The 18108-nt window shown below is 39.9% G+C and overlaps 1 protein-coding gene and 1 long non-coding RNA gene across 5 annotated transcripts; one reads left to right on the top strand and one right to left on the bottom strand.

Annotated features, from left to right (window-relative positions):
- Nucleotides 1–16: 16 nt before the first annotated feature.
- capslb (calcyphosine-like b) lies at nt 17–17589 on the top strand. Of its 4 annotated transcripts, none has more exons than XM_088628679.1 (6): nt 17–38; nt 7032–7180; nt 9903–10080; nt 12142–12351; nt 13927–14053; nt 15876–17589. In XM_088628679.1, the coding sequence occupies exons 2-5, from the start codon at nt 7044–7046 to the stop codon at nt 14029–14031; spliced, it is 630 nt and encodes a 209-aa protein (XP_088484805.1). In that variant the 5' UTR covers nt 17–38; nt 7032–7043; the 3' UTR covers nt 14032–14053; nt 15876–17589. The 4 variants fall into 4 exon arrangements, with proteins under 4 accessions (XP_088484805.1, XP_088484806.1, XP_088484804.1 ...); XM_088628678.1 differs by lacking the exon at nt 17–38 and adding an exon at nt 3479–3769; XM_088628677.1 differs by lacking the exon at nt 17–38 and adding an exon at nt 3480–3765.
- Nucleotides 1749–3583, bottom strand: LOC148672774 (uncharacterized). Its single transcript, XR_015935873.1, has 3 exons — nt 3507–3583; nt 2953–3091; nt 1749–1864 (listed from the first exon to the last, which is right to left on the bottom strand). It is a non-coding gene; the product is annotated as an uncharacterized LOC148672774 (long non-coding RNA).
- Nucleotides 17590–18108: the final 519 nt, after the last annotated feature.

Genomic DNA, 18108 nt, shown 5'->3' with positions numbered 1-18108 from the left:
TGCCTGGAAATCCTGAAAGATCGGGAAGATAAAATTAGGTAACATGACACCGCCTCACTGCAGTTACTTGAATGGGAAAAAAAAGAAAAAAGTCAAAAAAGTGTGAATGTATTGTTAAGATTACCTTAAAGGTAACCCCAGAAAAAACATGTTTATATCATGTTTCTTTCACTTTACAGGCTGCTGGCTCACAAGATCATCTTCATGGCTGCTGTGTTCAGTTCTGGGTCAGGGTGCCTGCATATTCTATCCACGCTTGCTTGGGTTTTCTGCAGGCTTTCCTCCAAAAGAGGTGCCAGCTATGTTGACGTGTCTCTTCAACAGTGCCTGTGCGTGTGTCTTGGTGACCGTTGTCTCATCCTGGGTCTAGTCCCATCTTGCTGAGTGCCCTGTACCTTACCAGGCGATATAGCTTTCTGATGATGGACAGATGTTGGGCTTTTCTACAACCAAGCTCAGCTAATTCAAACCACGGACCAGTGAAGTATCATTACCTTTATTCATATTTTACCTTTTTAGTCCTATTAAACTGGAGAATTTTACACTTCTTTAAAGAACGTACTTATTCCGATTTTGCGTTGCTTGAGTTGATTGTCCTCATTGGATACAGTGCCCTTTTCCTCCATATATTTTATATTTTTCACTAGCTGAGAAGATGCTGCATTTTCATAGGAACGCAAAGCCAAAGCCTTTTTTGTTGTAAATGGCAGGGCAATGATATGTGAGTGTAAAATGCACTATTTTTCAGTGTTACAAGACAATCCTCATGAGGTAAAGAAGCTTAGTAATAGCTTTGATTAAACAGTCATTCAACCAAGCACCTACAGCTGCAACACTGCCAAATCTCACAGCTGAAGCATTCCATACCTGAAATACTGTACTAATCTCAGAGAGAAGCACATTTATAGGCAGCCAACAGTAGAAGAGTTTTTTTGTCATCATTATCTCTTAATTTAATTGGTTGTAATATCCTAATAATTACTCACTTGTTGACTGGAAATAAGGAAAGATCTACAGATAATTAAACTGTTTGTAAGGAAGGAAGATAAGAAGGCCTTCATATAACACTATAAGATGAATATTTTATTTTTGTAGTAGAATCTGTCTCTTGACTACCAGCTGTGTGCAAGACAGAGACTCACAAGTGACCCATGCTAATCTCTGTGCAGTTGTTGGCTTTGCTGAAATCCTGGCTGGATAAGTGCCCTCTGGACTCTAAAGTGCCCAAACAGGAACTACGAAATGAGTGCAAACGATTAACAATGTTGTTGTGATTAATGTCCAATTCTGCCAGCTGGCCGTGCGAGCTTTTGCAATGTAGAACTGACTCTCCATCTTCTGAATCTTTGGGGCAAAAAGTCTGGGGTGGCAGCGTGCTGATGTGATTAGCACTGCTGTGTTGCAGTGCTGGGGCCCTGGGTTCAATTCTAGCCCCGGGGTGCTATCTGCATGGAATCGATTTGTTCTTGGATGTTTCCATGAACTTACCGTGTTCACGTGTTTGCTTCAAGTGTTCCGGCTCCCTCCCACAGTCCAAAGACATGCTAGGAGATTAATTGGCTGCCGGGAAAAATGGCCCTGGCGTTTGTGTGTGTGTGTGTGTGTGTGTGTGTGTGTGTGTGTGTGTGTGTGTGTGTGTGTGTGTGTGTGTGTGTGTGTGTGTGTGTGTGTGTGTGTGTGTTGTGTGACTGACATCCTGTCCAGGGCGTCCACTGCCTTGAGCCTGTTGCTTGCCAGTATAGGCTCCAGCTCCCCCACGACTGTGAATTGAATGAAGGGCTTAGGAAACGGGTGGAAGGATTCCAGCTGTAGAACTTCATGATGCAGTTCTCCCTGCAGCTCCGTGGAGGACGTCGGGCAGGTGCTGGCAAGACAATGAAAAAAAAAAACGTTCTGGGCGGGTGCTAGAGAAAGGAAAAACACATTGCCTTGCTGGAGTAGAGGAGATAAGCCCAGGTGTCTGTGAAGTCATGCACCACTCAGGTGGTTGGAGCTGCAGCCTCATAGCTTGTGGTTCCTGGGCTTTAATTCTGTGTGGAGTTCTCCATATGGTTTTTATTTCAAGTGCTTAGATTCCCTCCCATCTTTCACAGACAGGCCACCTTACTTGCTTGATTGGTGCCTCTGAGTAAATATGTTTATGTTCCTGTGTTCTTGTGGGTGTGGTGTTCATCCAATCTAGGGTGTAGTCCCACTTTGCACCATGTTCTTCAGGCTATTTTGACCCCCTACCAGGAACAAAAGTCTCTTTGACAATAGATGGATAAAACTAAACGATTTTAGTTAACTAGAATAGAACACCGTTCTGATGAAACCCTTTTGTTACTATACTATTAATTATTGTGTATGATATGGTTTACTTCTCATTCTCTTATTTGTATTGTGCTAAAGCCTGGTCTTGGTTTTGGAGAGTCGCCTAAAGGACAAAGCCAGCAGCAAAATATGTGCTGCAATTGAACAATAATCTTTTTTATTATTCTGGAGAGCAACCTTTCAAATTTCAAATTCAAAGAGCTTTATCAGCATGACCTTCACCTTTGAATTACTATGGCCAAAACTAATGAATTGGTGGCCGAAGCTGGTACAATGACCGCAAACTTTGCAGACATTTACAGTACAAATATATTATTGGACAAAGTGTTTGTATGCTCTTCACCTGTTCGCATGGGTTTCTTTCCACAGTCCAATGACATACTGGTAGGTGAACTGGTTTCAGGAAAAATCGACACTGGTACCCCATCCAGGGTGTATCCTACCTTACACCTGTTGCTTGGTGGTATAAGTGGTGGTACCCTGTTCTAGGTAAAGCGATTAGAATATGGATGGACTTTATTAGTGTTGCAGTTCTGACTCACTATTTAACAGGCTCTCTGCGATGTGATGTGTGCGTTTTGGGGAGGGCTGGTTCTTGACCAGACAAGGAGCCATGTGCGGAGCCATTACCCATCACACCTGAAATACCTCTCAGGGCAGAAGGCGACCCGTTCGCGTTAACCGGGTGTGTGGCAAAGCCAGACCACTGTAATACAGGGTCTGAGCACTGTCGCTGAATGCATCCAGTCTTTGCGATGCTGCTGCTGCTGATGACACACTGATTCCTGATTAAAAGCCACACACACAAAAATATAACATGTGGGTTATTGCGTCAGGGGACCCTCACATTAAATGACACGCTGTGGTGAACTACAAAGTTGTAGGATAGACTTGCAAAACCTTTTCTTTAAGCATTTAAATGTAAATGTTAGATTTAAGGAGTTTTATGTTACTTTATGTTATACTTTGCAAGATGTATTATAGAAAAACATTTTTTTATTTATTATCAGTGCGTTATTAATAATCATGAAGTATGCAAAAATGAACTTATTGTTGAACTTTAACATGTTTTTCAGATTTGTAATTACATCTGTTGTTGTTTTTGATGTTCAGTAACAGCTTAAAAAACGAAAAAATAAAAAGCACTGACGAGAACTTTCTGCATTGCCAGCTTAGTTACAAAACCTTAACACCTTAACACCTCTCTTCCTCCTCACGCGTTTCCATAACAACAAACAGCGACGTACTGGTTGTCTGGTTGTAAACTGTGGCGGCGGCGGCGGCTTCCTTGTTTCACTGACAGGGACAAGCACCAATAACAAGAAGGAGGGCCATCTTTGTGTATGTTTCCATGGAGACCGAAGTTGGCTAGGGGCGGGGCTGTGGAGAAGGCAGCCTGTGTGCTGTACTGCTGTTCCTACCTGGGGTGCAACGTGCAGAGAGTAACTAGCGGTGGGTAAGATGATTAAACGCATTTTAAAAATGCATTTTCTTTATGCTTATCTCAGACAGCGAAATCTCTGGAAGATAGAGAGGCCTTTTTCTATCAAGAGTGTGCTATCAAGTATTTGTTTTAAATTAGCTCAGCTCAGTGCTGCGAGCGATTGTATGAGGAAGCCAACAGAGAAATTATGGTGTTTCCTGTACGACGTCTTAATATGACTTTTTTGGTTATATTTGTTTTTTCAAATATATTTGCGTAAACGCGCACACACACCTTTCTTACATTATTGGCCGAAAGTTCAAGATATTTGAACGTGCTCCAGAATATCAAGGACATTAATATTTGAATGAAGCTCAGCAGAATTATTCTACAAATTTCGATTTTGTGTAATCTAGAAACAAAATGGTTGGGGGGAGGGGAGGGGTTAGGATGGTCAACTGGTCGCCAATGCCTTTGAAACCAAAGTAGAATAAATCAACAGTAGTTTGGGTTTATGCTGAGATGTTATTTTCGTATGTGACCGACTGAAGCTGGACACAACATCCTGAACGTGGTCGCATGTGTTTGCAATCGATGTCTGGACTGTGCTTATCGTTTCCCTACAATGAAACCTCAGGCTGCCTGGTCAGCTTCAGTTACGAATATGTAATCTTGTTACCTACCAGTTGCACACTACCTTCGATTTATTATAACTTCCATCGACTTATTATAACTTCTGTAACCGTCCTGATTTTAGTCTAGATTCCCTCTGGATTTTCCTGAAGTTGTAGTCTATGCTAAAGCTTATATATATATATTTATCAACCCCATAAACACCTTTGCCTTGAAAGATGATAACCGTTCAAAGTGGCTTTAAGAACATCTTGCTAATAACTCATTAAAATGTTACAAATTAAAGACGAATTTTAAGACGGACCTGACAAATCAGTTTGCTTATTTCTAGCATTTATGTTTGATTTTTAAAAATGTTTTTTAGTATCAGACATAATAGACTTCTCTTTCAGATAAGCTTCATCCATCATCCACACATGTTCTAAGCACTTTGTCCAGCACAGAATCACAGGGGAGCTGGGGCCTATCCTGGCAAGCAACAGGTGCAAGGCAGGATGCACACTGGGTGGGTCACAGGGCAGACAGAGACCTACATAGACACGCACACACTCACACCAGGGCCAATTTTCCCAGAAGCCAGCTAACTTATCAGTATATTTTTTTGCTGTGGGAGGGAAACATGAGCACCCATGTGAACATGGGGAGAACATGCAAACTCCACACAGACAGCACCCCTCAAATTGAACCCAGGGCCCCAGTGTATGGCAGCATTGCTAACCACTGCGCCACTGTGCTGCCTGTTAAATTTAATTCAGATTCTGAAATGATTGAACTTGCCACATGGATTGCATTTTAAATCAGTTCTTAACAGATCTTGGGTTTATAATCTTACTGGTTGTCTATAGGGGTAATATTTACACTCTCAAAATGTTGGTTCAACAGCTGTGCCCTATAAGTGTGCGTCATCAACTTTTGAAGTCAAATCAGCACCAATAGCAACTCTGAACTGACACAGCTGTTGCCTCTGTATCTTAGACCTGTTAAGGATTCTCCATTAAAGCAGTGGCAGTCTGTGTTGCCATTGACCATGATGCCTGTCTACAGCCTCTGTCATACAGTAGTACTTTTAAGACCTTTTGAGTTGAACCTCAGCAGTGATTGTCCTGTCCAGGTACAGGTACATATAGCATGTGGCAACGATGTCTCCATTGTGAAAGCTTAATGTGGTAAATATTCATGTACATTTACCCCTGGTATAATCTGGATGTCTCCCTAAACTTCCAGCCTTAACCCGATCGGTGGAGTAAATTCTCCTTCACTCTCTGATCTGCTGTGTAGTGGGACTGCTGGTGTACAATGGGCACCGCACTTCAGTGGTGGATGACGGGGATCTCCTCCAATATGTAAAGCGCTATGCGATGTTTCTGGATACTGTATAGATGCAAACAATTGTCGTTTCGGCAGTTTACCAATGGTTTCCCACACATTTGCTTCACTATGTTATCATGTGTGTATCATGCTTTATCGTAACACTCTTGTAATTTAACAAGCTTTTCCTGTAGTTCCATCATTGCCTCCCTACAATTAACCAGCTTTTACCTGGGTATTTCAGTGAAAACATCCAGGGCTGTCTACACTTAAATAATGAGAGATGGGTGTTAATTATTTCCGGTTTGGAAACACCACGTGCTCCATAACATCTTGTTTAAAGGCATTGCAGGAATGCCAGGCTCTGGAGCAGTCAGGATAGCTTCCCTTTGTGTTAGGGAAAATGCACACTAGAAGCATTGTATTTGTTTGCAGCTACAAGCTGCAAAAAGCAGGTTGATGCTGATTAGGAGACCTGTGGAGTTGCAGCAAGCTAAGTGCTGTGTGCAATAGGGTTATTCCCCTTTGGAGTGACCGACTGTTGTAGCTCATTTAAACATGCTGGGAGAATGGGGTTGTGCTTAGAGACGTGTTTCAGCTTGATGGAGTAGTACCCTAGAGTTTCTATTTTTTTTAACTTGGAATCGATTGCATTTTATGTGAGGTTTACCTATTGACCTACAAGTAAGTAATTTCAGTAAGTGGCTTTTGCTAATTATTTACTTTAACCTGCCCCCCCCCCCCCACAAACACAGACAGACTGAACAAGGTACCAAAATAGATGTCTTATCAGGATTTCCTGCTTCTAACTTTGAAGAGAATTCAAGGTGACTTCAAGGAGGACAGTAGACTAGACTTTCCTTTGCTCAGATGAAATCAGATTTGAACATTGATACATTTCCAGGGCCTCATTCACAAAATGGTGACTTTTAATAGAACCTTTATCTGTTGACCAAACATTATAAACATGAACGTTGGCCGTGTGCCAAGACGCACAATGAGGTTGGTGCCCTTTATTGAGTACTGGTGATGTGTTACACATCTCCTTGGGAGATTTTTTGTGCTGATCATACAGTATGTAGCTGACTCGAGCCTGCGAGCGCATGTTGATGGCTCCTTGTGGGTCTCATTCCTCTGGCGGTCCTGTTGTGCGTGATGAAAGGGAGCTGTGAAAGTCAGTATTGGAAAGGCAGTGAGGGCGATGGAGTTTGACCTCTAAAAGAGGAATAATAACATTGTTTGTTAATGTCAGAAAGAAAAATTAACCTGGCCCGATGCTTGACAGTTTATTTTTTAAGGGTCTTTATGTTTTTGAGCACACTAAAATGATCAAACCGCTGTTCTTATATTCCAGAGTCAGGGAAAAATGTCTGGGACTGCAAGGCATGACCGGGAAATGTCACTGAATGCCAAAAAGCAGCTGTCGAAATGCACAGACCCTGTTGAGAGGCTGCGGCTCCAATGTTTGTCACGGGGCTCTGCGGGCATCAAAGGACTGGGCAGGTACTGTAAGTGTGGCCTGGTTGGGACCAGAACCCTTCCAGCGCTGTCAAACAGAGAAAAGCACATGTACTGGGACAGTGAAGGGAAATGTGTCATTTCTGGTGTGTACTAATGAAATCTGTATTTCGGATCAACACTTTAATATGAGTCAAATGTATAGAATTTCAGCTTTTGTTTCTGGGAATCATTTTGCATACATGCTTAGCCGTGTTAGAACAGTGTTATTTGTTGTGTTGGATCCCTCCATTTCTGGTGAGTGTTAGTATGGTGCTTCTGCTCGGGTGTTCCATGAGCATTGAGTGTATAGCCTTCATTCCAGCCTTTGGAATTTACTTTTTGTGTCTACCTCTGAGTTAGAAAGAATAAACCAAGATGAAGACTAGAGAGTTGTTTATGACATAAAAAGTACACAGCAAAAATGATCAATTTCATTTCACTGTCCTAATATTTTTCACTGTATATAAATACAGTCCATCCATCCATTTTCTAACTGCTTTGTCCAGCACAGGGTGGCAGGGGAGCCAGAGCCTAACCTGGCAAGCAATGGGCACAAGGCGGGTTACATCCTGGACAGGACATTGGTCCATTGCAGGGCACACACAGACACAAACGCACACACTCACACCAGGGCCAATTTTCCCAGAAGCTGGTAATCCTACTAACAAGTCTTTAGACTGTGGGAAGAAACCAGTGCATCCAGAGGAAATCCACATGAGCATGGCAAGAGCATGCAAACTCCATACAGATAGCAATCCAGGAATTGAGCCCAGGGCCCCAGCACTGTGAGGCAGCAGTGCTAACCACTGTAACTACATGTCCCGATATATACTGCATACAGTCACTTATTTGAACATTTCCTGAGACCTGTATTTGCATTTACATTATGTCTTGGGTTTGCAAGTCAAACTATTTTTTATGATAAATATCGATGTGCTTGGAAAGAAAGAAAACACAGAAAGTTAGTATTGGTAAACCCACCTGGGAAACACTGCAGGGGATCTGTGCTTTTTGCAGAGAAACTGTACTGGAGAAGGAGATTCCAAGACTATGCTGATGTTAAACAGAACGGATGCTGATGTTAAAAAAAGGCAATTGTCTTTAGAGCTCTATCCCTCATCACATTCCCTCTACAGCACATGTTACCATCACTCCTCCTCCCTGCCTAATTTTGCTGGTTCCCCTTTCTCTAGCTTCTCTCTACTCGTTGCTGCTTGCCCTAGTATTGTATCACATACAGTATGAAATCCACCACCTGTCTATTAGATCCTATTCCCTGAGCTTTATTTAAGTCCTGTTTCTCTACTCTCTGCTCTGTTGTCCTTAGCATAACAAATGAGTCCATGAGCACTGGTGTGGTACCAATGGCTTTTAGAACAGCTGCAGTTACCCCTGTGTCAAAAAAGCCCAAATCCGGCTCTGAACAACCTAAACAATTTTCTCCCTTTATCTAACTATTGTTTATTGCAAAAAAATTTGGAACATGCTGTTAAAAGTCTGTAAAATAACCTTCTTATTACAAATAATCTCTTTGAATCCTTCCAATCTGCTACACAGCACAGACACTGCCTTGGTTAAAGTCACTAACGATCTACTTATGGCTTCTGATTCTGGTTCTCTTTCTATCCTTATTCTCCTTGATCCCAGTGCTGCTTTTGACACTGTTAACCATGACATTTTACTTTGTTATCTTGAGACTTTGTTGGGAATTTCTGCCTCTTAAATGGTCGAGTCTTACCTGATCGCCGATTCACTTGGGTGTATCTGGGAGTTTCAGTTCTGAAGTTGGACTCTTTACATCTGGTGTTGCTCAGGGCTCGATACTGGAGTCCTTGCACTGGCTTCGACTTCAAAATCCTCATAATGTAAGGCTCTTCATGGCTTGTCACCTCATTACCTGTCTGAGCTACTTTCATCCTACTCCCCACCTATTACCCTTCGTTCATCTAATTCTTGTCGCCTTTCGTCCCACAAGCCCCTCTACATACTATGGGTGACAGGGCCTTCTCCTGCACCTACTTGCAGGAGATGCCCCAAAAGATGGGTTTTTCTTTGTGCCTACATACAGAAATTCTGAGAAAGTAAAGTTAGATCAGCTCTAATGCAGTTGTTATACAGTAGGACGCCTTACTCCTGTACCTGAGGTGTAGTTGTAACACACCACTAGATGTCACCCTCTGTGAGGTTTTGTTGCATTACTTGGTGATTTGCCTTTACATACAGTATTTCAGGTCACAGTATAAAGTATAGTACAAGTATCAAGCCTAGTACCTGTCTGTAACGTGGTGAGCTGTGTTGAAGATTTACATCATATCAAATTTATCCTGATTCTTCCCCTTTAATCTTCCTCTTACATTTTAAAATTCACTAAGTGTATTTGATTAGCCATATTAAGTGCAGTTTCACATTTCTTTTCCTACTCTGTCATGTTTGTTTTGGCCACCTTACAGTACTAAGAATACAATGGATGAGACAAAGGGCTCATTGTGTGCTCAAATCTTATGTACAGCATTTCTACTTTTTAGACATTTTCTTGGCAAGATGCACCAACCTTTTACTTCCACTAAATTGTAATCAATTAAACGAGTGGAAAAACAATAGCACTTATCCTACTGTACATTTTCCACATTCACTAAACGAACTATACCATGGTTCTGTTTCAGAATTTCAAACATTTTTTACACAAGTATCGAATGTGATAATACTGGAGTAACTGTTATTTCAGGACCTTCAAGATCATGGATGACGACAACAACAAAACTCTTGATATGAAAGAGTTTATGAAAGGCCTGAATGATTATGGAGTACTAATGGAGAAGGAGGAGGTCATAAAGCTTTTCCAGATTTTTGACAAAGATGGAAGTGGAACAATCGACTTTGATGAATTCCTTGTTACGTTAAGGGTAACTGATCCATATCTCTCTTCTAAATATGCAGTATTTCATCAGTTCAAGTTTTTGCAAGTATGCTGCTTGTGATTTATTTGCTCTTGAAAGCCTAGCAATGTGGAATTCAGTCAAAAAAGGAAATTTCTCAGTACTTTCTCATTCTGCTAATGTCAAGTGTGCTTGTGGAGAATTGAAACCAGCTTGTGTTACTTAACCACTCAATGTTCCGATAAGTTTTATAAGTCAGCTGAATTACATTGTGTGGTTAAAGCTGCTTTTTCAAGTCAAATTACTTCTGTTTTCTCTGAGTGTCATATCTGTACTTTTCGTAACTGAGACCACTCTGTTTATGAGAAGAATGTCCCACTTTGCAGAGCCACCCGTTTGTGTCATTTTCAGAAGATTAGTACGGTACAAAGGGAGAAACACTAGACTGACCGATCCTGAGACAGAACCTTGCTGTGAGACATCCGGAGCGACATACAGAGAGGAGGAGAAATCTTCTTCTTCTTCTTCTTTTTCACAGCCTTAGTCCCAGACTGTCCTGGGGAGAAATGTAGGCTTAAAACAGGCCATGCGAATTTACAGCAGATAGCACCACAAGAAGGAGAGATCCCAGAACACAACGGTCCTGTGCTAACCAGATCACTGTACTTCATTGTATTGTCTTAATGAAGTTTGATTTTGGCATATTATTATTATTATTTCACAAAAAATTCGGTTTATTTTTTTCACAATTGTTTTTTTTTGTAGTAAATATATTTCATTCAGGGTAACATTTTTTACGTTTTTAATTGAGTTCATTTCTAATAGTAGATGTGTGTTAGTCGCCCAGCCTTCATATACGTCTCTCAGTTTATCAGTCTGGCAGCACTGTGATCTGTCTGCTGGTGTGTTCCGCCTTGACACTTACAAAGCACGCACTTCACATGTGGGGGTTCCTTGTCGGAGTCCCTCCCTGTCGTCCCCTGTCGCCCTGCCTCCTGGGGAGTGAACTGAACACCCTGCTGGCAGCACAAGATGAACACAGATAAAGAAATTACTAATTTATTCTGATGCTAAAGTAATATATTTCTGAGTGCCTTTCAACAAGTGCTGTACAAAACTAAATTACACATTAAGAGCTTTAGTGAAAAGCTGTCTTCAAGCAAGTTTTGAAATTGTCAGCATTTACAGTCTCTGATTGATATATCACTACGTTTGCATCTAGGAAAATATGTTTTTATTTTACTTTTGTCTTCATTTGTTGGTTTTGACTTTCCTTTTTATTTGTGAGAGTTGATTGAATTGACAACGATTCAATGAATATAAGATTCAGTATCTCCAAAGCATTTAGTCTACAGAACTGTAAAACCTTCTTTCTGAGCCATACTGTAGTTCTTGGTTTTTTTCACATGGTGGACTGTGAGCAAAACTTATTTTTTAATGTTATGGAAAGTCACATTAAAAAAGACACTGGATCTCGTAAGCAGCGTTATATTAAATGGAGTTGCACTGTGGAATATCCCATGCACAGTTGTGTTAATGATGTGATTCAGATTGCATTTTTTTTCTTATCCTTCAAAATGTATTTTGAGAGCCTAAATTTTACTGTAATAGAAAGGACAAGGTTTTGCTCCTTGCTCATTGGCCAGAATAAACAGATGGACATGAAGGTAGATGTTTCATCCAGTCCTGGTGAATGCTGGGAGAAAAAACCCAAAGCTCTGCAAGTAATTGTCGCTCCTGTAACACCACAATAGAAATTAATGTTATCCTGTTGAGAAAATTAGGGTTTCTTTCAAGAATCTACACCCGTATTTGTGAATTCTCTTTTTTTTTTCAAAAAAGTAAAACAAAAAAATCAAACACAGCCCATTATTGTGCTGTTTGAGCAAAGCATAAATGCAGCGTGTTGTCTAATGTAACCATTAACTCTTATTTAAAACAATCCCTGTTTTAAGTTGTTGTGTTGCATATGTTTTTTTCAATCAGTTACCATCAGTTTTTTTATTCTTTCTGGAAATATAAAATATTGCACCCATTTTAATCTTTTGAATGTAATGGTTTTCATCCTTTTGTCTTCATGTATGCTAGCCGTCCATGTCCAATGCAAGAAAAGAGGTTATCATGCAAGCCTTTCGGAAACTGGACAGGACTGGTGATGGAGTGATAACCATTGAGGACCTCAAGGGAGTTTATAATGCAAAGCACCATCCCAAGTATCAGAATGGAGAGTGGACGGAGGAGCAGGTTTTCAGAAAATTCCTGGATAACTTTGACTCGCCCTACGATAAAGACGGTCAGGTGTGTGATGTTTTTGATGTAGGAGTGATGTATTTCTAACACACAGGAAGTTTGTACTGTATTTACAAAACATTTTATTTCCACGCCAAGTTTGTACCCGTTTCTTAACAGAAGTGAGGTTGAAAGTATCATGTAAGTGGTCATATAATAGTACTATAAGATTTACTTTTTTGTCATCAGAAGTCAAAAAAGAGTCAAAAGAGTAATGAGTCATTAAGTCATCAGAAGTCATTAGGACTTCATTTTTTACTTTTCTTAAAACCTAAAATGGCATTTCATTTGGAAGTAAGTGATTTTGTGCATAGGCCCAAAAGGGACGTACAGATTCCATATCCTGCTCAGATTAGTAATAATGAAATAACAAGAGGCGGCAGCACTTTTTCTTTGAGGTGTAACATTTTGTATTCTGCAAAGCACTTTGCACAACTGTTTCAACATTCAGAAGCTCCAATAACTATGCATGGCCAATGACTGCAGCCATCTCTCTCTTTATGTCATCATCTAAATGTTTATAAACCGTTGTGTATCCTTCAGTCTAGCAAAAGGTATTTTACTCTGTTTGTTTTAGGTGTCCTGTTTTGTGTAACACAAATGCTGCTGTAAGTGAACTGAGGAGGTCCAGTCTGAATATCATTCAGTGTTGTTCAATGCAGTTAATTCAATTTTGTATTATTTAAGGGGGGTTTTCACGTTAGAGGCAATTTTAACACCACTTTAACACCACAAGGTTGCAGGACTTTATACCATGATGCTCACCCCAGACTGTTACCACTTCCCCTTGTTCTGAGTCAGCGAAGGACAGATGTGTCAAACCCCCCTGTATTTTTTTCTGTCACACCCCTGCCTTTGTTCACAAGAAGACGTGGGGCTTAAAAATAGATTTTATTTCCCAAAAGATCACCAAACTACATGAAGTACACTTTAAATGAGGGTAATTCACAAAAAAATCTAAAGTGTCAGAGTGTTGGCACTACAAATTGTGCTCACTGATGGATGCATGCCGAAGAAGAAGCAATGTATTTTTGTGGGGTGTCCTACATTATCAAATCTTATGGTACCCACAGATTTTAACAGATCAGACACACTAAAGAACACCCCCTCCACAACAGTGTAAAACTTTTCTAAAATTATTTAAATTAAAAAATGTCTCATCTTAAACACTTTATTTACTCTCTTTATTTCCACAGGACTGGTGCAATGTTAACTCCAGATATTTTTTTCTGTTCAAATTAAAATCTACCTTTAATTCATATTAAAATATGTAATGGAGCTGGATTCCATTTTTGTTTCTTAACATTACTTTTTATCTCAAGAACAATCCTGCATAGCCAGTTGATGGACTGTGCCTGTATTAAGAGTGAACAGTAATGAACTGTAATGTATTGTGCGTGTTTAATTTCAGTGGAGCTGATTCTAAACTTTCAGTTTCCTTCCTCTCAGGTGATCAGGAATTTTTCTTGCACATGCCAATACGGCAGACAGACACATAGACAAGTTTGAAGCAGAGGCCACTGAAAGTTTTGTTTTCGCACACAGACGGCTCTGTTATTTTGTGTTTTTGATTTGCTGCAACAGGTCACCCAAGAAGAGTTCATGAACTACTACGCAGGTGTCAGCGCCTCCATAGACAGCGATGTTTACTTTATCGTGATGATGAAGAGCGCCTGGAAGCTAAACTAACCAGCAGCATGCCCGCTTTAGGGTAACCAGTCTTCCCTATAGCCATGTGCATGCAGGCACTCCGGAACTTGGGGATTCACAGTTTTTCACTTTTTTATCACAGCAGAGTGGCTTTTCTTTTTTCAGTATAGAAACACGTTATGGTGTCTTTTCCTCCTCTTACTTTCTTTGTAGAAGCTGATAGTACTAACATGCTCTGCTCACATGCCAGGATTTTACACAGAATGTCGGTGCTTGAAATCTTGCTTTCATGCAGGTGACTTTGGTGCTTAGTAGGAATTCATCCCTGGTGTAAGTCTGTTCGGAGTCAATTGCCTGCTGAGGAATCAATTTGCCATCTATGGGGTCTTGAAATTTCCATTCTTTCAGGGCACCTTTATTTGTTAAAGTACATGGGAGTCCCTTTGCACCCCTACTTTTAAACTCTGCATGAAAAAATATGGTGGTGTAAAAAAGTAAATATTTGGAGTTTCTAAGTTTCCTGGAGCAAAGCATCTTGTTGAAGGTGTGTTAATGACTGAATTCTGGGCTTCTTCTTTCACAGTATTGCTCATCTCTTAGAATTCCAGAACATTTTCAGGAGTGCCCTCTTTAATAGGGGTTGACATGGTGTTAGGATTGCTTAAACATTATAATCCTTGATAATGTTCTGTTGTATTAGTGCACTGCCTTATGTACAGAGAAAATCTAAATATAGCTTTGTTCCTTCTTTGGAAACTTTTAAGAAGTGAGATGTCTCACATGAAAAGTGAGTTGACATACACACAGATGTTATACGAATCTCTGACTTAAATTCATTGGTAGTCTGTAAAACATAGTTTTCAAAATGGCCAATAATTGTTTGCTAGTTGCATACATTTCTGTCTGCACACCAGTAACCCCTGCAATATTTTATTAGCAGTTTTTTTTTCTGCATGGCAATTCAGGAACTGATGCAGTGGCACTGATATACCTAAACAGAACGTCTTGTTTCTATTTATTCCTGCCTGTACCATTCAAAAACACTGAACTTCACAACTCTCCTGCAGTCTTTTGCTGCTGGTGTTGGGCTGCTGCTGACTACTGTAATACTTGTAAAAATCTGGTTTCTTTTTGTTCCAGTGAAATTGAATCCTAGAGACGTTTAAAACAGGCCAGAAGTATCCCTCTCCTTTCACATTTCACATTTAATCTGTAATTTAAACTGTACTGTAACTGTATTCAAAGACCAGATACAAGTTATTTGATTGATCTAGCTCAGCTCTGATGAGACCAGTGGTGTCCCATTTTCTCTAGTGTGACGTTAGATCATGGTTATACACTTAATGGTGCGATGGTTAGATCATGATTGCAATTCCCAGTGGTACGATAGTTAGATCACGATTAAACACTCAGTGGTGTGATGGTTAAATCATTGTTAAACACTCAATGGTACAATGATTAGTTAATGGTTATACACTCAATGGTAAGATGGTTAAATCATGGTTGCAATGACCTATAGTGTGTTTAGTTACATCATGATGTGATGGTAAGATCATAGTATGAGTTACCAGTAATGAGCTTCGGTCCTACTGAGCAGGACAGCTGATCTCATCTCTGCTTTGCATTTATACTGTAACTGCATTGCTGCCTTGCATTTATACTCAGAGTACATACTCAGGTATGGTTCCCAGAGTATGAGAGCAGTCTTTCCAAGTTTGGTTTTTCCAATTTTAAGTCTAGTCTTTGAATACATGTGTCATGGTGATGTAGGGATATAGGGATGGCTCAGTTTTACTTATTTGTAGTTTTGCTATAGAATCTGTGCTGGCCTCTCACTTGTCAGTTCTGTAACTGCAGTTTCCTTCATTTTTTCTCCTGTTCAGGTAACCAAGGAGGAATTTCTCAATTATTATTCTGGAGTCAGTGCATCCATTGATAGCGATGTCTATTTCATTCTAATGATGAAGAATGCATGGAAATTGTGATTCCCATCTTAATATTACCTTGACCTTTTGGGAACAGTGAAATTTTTCTTAATTTGTTTTTTTTTCAAAATATTTTTGAAGCAATCACAGTGGGATAAAAAAGTAATTACTTTGCTTTTAACTAATCTTTACCTTTTGAATGAACGTTGGATTCTCTGCCATTATCTAATGACAGTGATGCAGTTGTGGTTACTGGGATGAAAGATCTATTTTCCAATATGGACTTGCGCGGCTCTTAATCAACACAACACTTTGAATGTGGACATCAGATTTCTCAGCGCAAGGACCCAATATCCTTATTAGATGAAGCAATTTATTTTATTTTTTAAATAGAAAGTAGACTTGTCTAATGATTGCAAAACCTACTGAGAATACAGAACATTTACAGATATACCTGCTTCAAATCTGTTGTTTCTGTGTAGTTACCTGGTGTTGGTTGTGAAATGTAAACTGTTTCAAAATGCCTGTTTGTGACATCCTGTCAGCAGCCAATTAATGCTTTTCCTGCTGTGCACATGATAGGTTCTGTTAAACATGAGCAAGGTTACTGTGGGAAATAATATGTGTGATTCATGTCATACTCTTTAGTAGCTCTCAGTCATGTACAGTATACTGAGCATCAAATTGCACATTTCTTATAATTGCAAACATTCACAATGCTATTATCAGGAAAATTACAATATGTTTGTATCTCTGACATGTGATTGATCTGATGTGATGAAGGTGCTGCTTAAAATTTATCCTCAACGGGGTCGATCATCTGGGAGTCTGCTCTGAAAGCCACAGGCTAGTAACTTGCATGGCCACTGATGCAGGCAATGTGAGCGGTTGATGTGCAGTGCATGCTTGGCCTGTTGCAGATGCTGTTTTGTGGGATTTCATTTTCTTTGGTAAAGTCTGGACAAGCATGTGTCTGTTCACTGGTCTCTGAGACCTGCTGTAGGTATTATGTTGTCCAAGTTAGTTGCACAAATGTTCAATTGGCTTAGTAGGGTTTCCATGGCATAACTGTTTCACACGAAAGCCGTTGTCAAAGGCGCAGCATGATTCCGTGTTGTCTTGCTGGAATGCCCACAGAAAGGGCAGTGAGTAAGGTCCCAGGGTGTGATCAATGTTGAGATATTAGGAGAAACATTGAATCAGTAATCTTACTTATTTTGGTTTCCTAAAAATATACATGCATAAAGAATGATGCATTTCCTTTGTTGCTTAGTATAGTTCTGTGAAAAGAAAAGCTAGATGTTTTCCTATTTATTTATGTTTTATTGTAAGCCTGTGTCAGTTGCTGAATATATTAAGTCTCTTCATGAACATGGTCCTTTTGGAGCTACTTATTCCTTTCTGATATTCTCTGGATGTACCCAAAAACCAGATGGAGCTGGAGCCTTTATGCTGTTAAGATACCTCTTTTACAAAATTCTAGTCTGCTAGGCATCAGGCAGGCTGACACTTCTTCTTCTTCTGAGTTTACATCTGAGCCCTTTGTAACTGAATGTGCCTTTTATCCATGTTGATCTTTTTTGTACATATTGTGTTGCTTGGATTGTAATTCTTTACAGTGCTCTGTACTGCTCTGGTGTGAAGAGACCATATAAAATAATTTTGACATGAATTTCATAAACAGCTGTCCTGTTGATCACCTTTAGTCTGGATTATACAAAAACTATCAATTTAACTACTGACTAATAAATGTATTAGTCTTTCTGCTGTTAATTTTTGCATGTAAAATCACCATTTATTTTTGTTATACCCACACAATTTGTGAGTATAAATTGGGTGCCTTGTAATGGCTAGATCTTTTGCCTCTCTTGTGATCTTGAACTTGGTTTGCACTTGAGCATTTGTTAAATTGTTGTGCTGGTATCAAATAGTTACCATCACCATTTTTTAAAAGAGTATGATCAAATAATTCAATAAACGTCCTCCACCCCCATCAGTTAGAGTCACCAGCTGTTAGGCTGTTTTGCAGGGCTTCTATGAGTCTTGTATTAGCACTGAAGGGATTATACTTCAAAACATACCCTGCAAGTCCCGTCTAGCATAGTTAGCACTTCACAATCCCACTGTTCAGACCAAGAACTGGTTAATGAAGTTACACGTTGCATGTTGTAAAGTTAATTTACACGATCAG

Source organism: Lepisosteus platostomus, chromosome 4, assembly GCF_059453375.1.
Source record: "Lepisosteus platostomus isolate fLepPlt1 chromosome 4, fLepPlt1.hap1, whole genome shotgun sequence".
In the NCBI taxonomy this organism is placed as follows: Eukaryota; Metazoa; Chordata; class Actinopteri; order Semionotiformes; family Lepisosteidae; genus Lepisosteus; species Lepisosteus platostomus.
The sequence above is the reverse complement of the archived record's forward strand: the minus strand, read 5'-3'. Positions and strand labels throughout refer to the sequence as shown.

Excerpts from the sequence above, each read along its gene's own strand:
- capslb (XM_088628679.1), top strand. The coding sequence starts at position 7,044 with ATGTCTGGGACTGCAAGGCATGACCGGGAAATGTCACTGAATGCCAAA. Across the intron at positions 7,181-9,902 it reads GGCATCAAAGGACTGGGCAG|GACCTTCAAGATCATGGATG; the intron begins GTACTGTAAGTG and ends CTGTTATTTCAG. Across the intron at positions 12,352-13,926 it reads CCTACGATAAAGACGGTCAG|GTCACCCAAGAAGAGTTCAT; the intron begins GTGTGTGATGTT and ends TTGCTGCAACAG.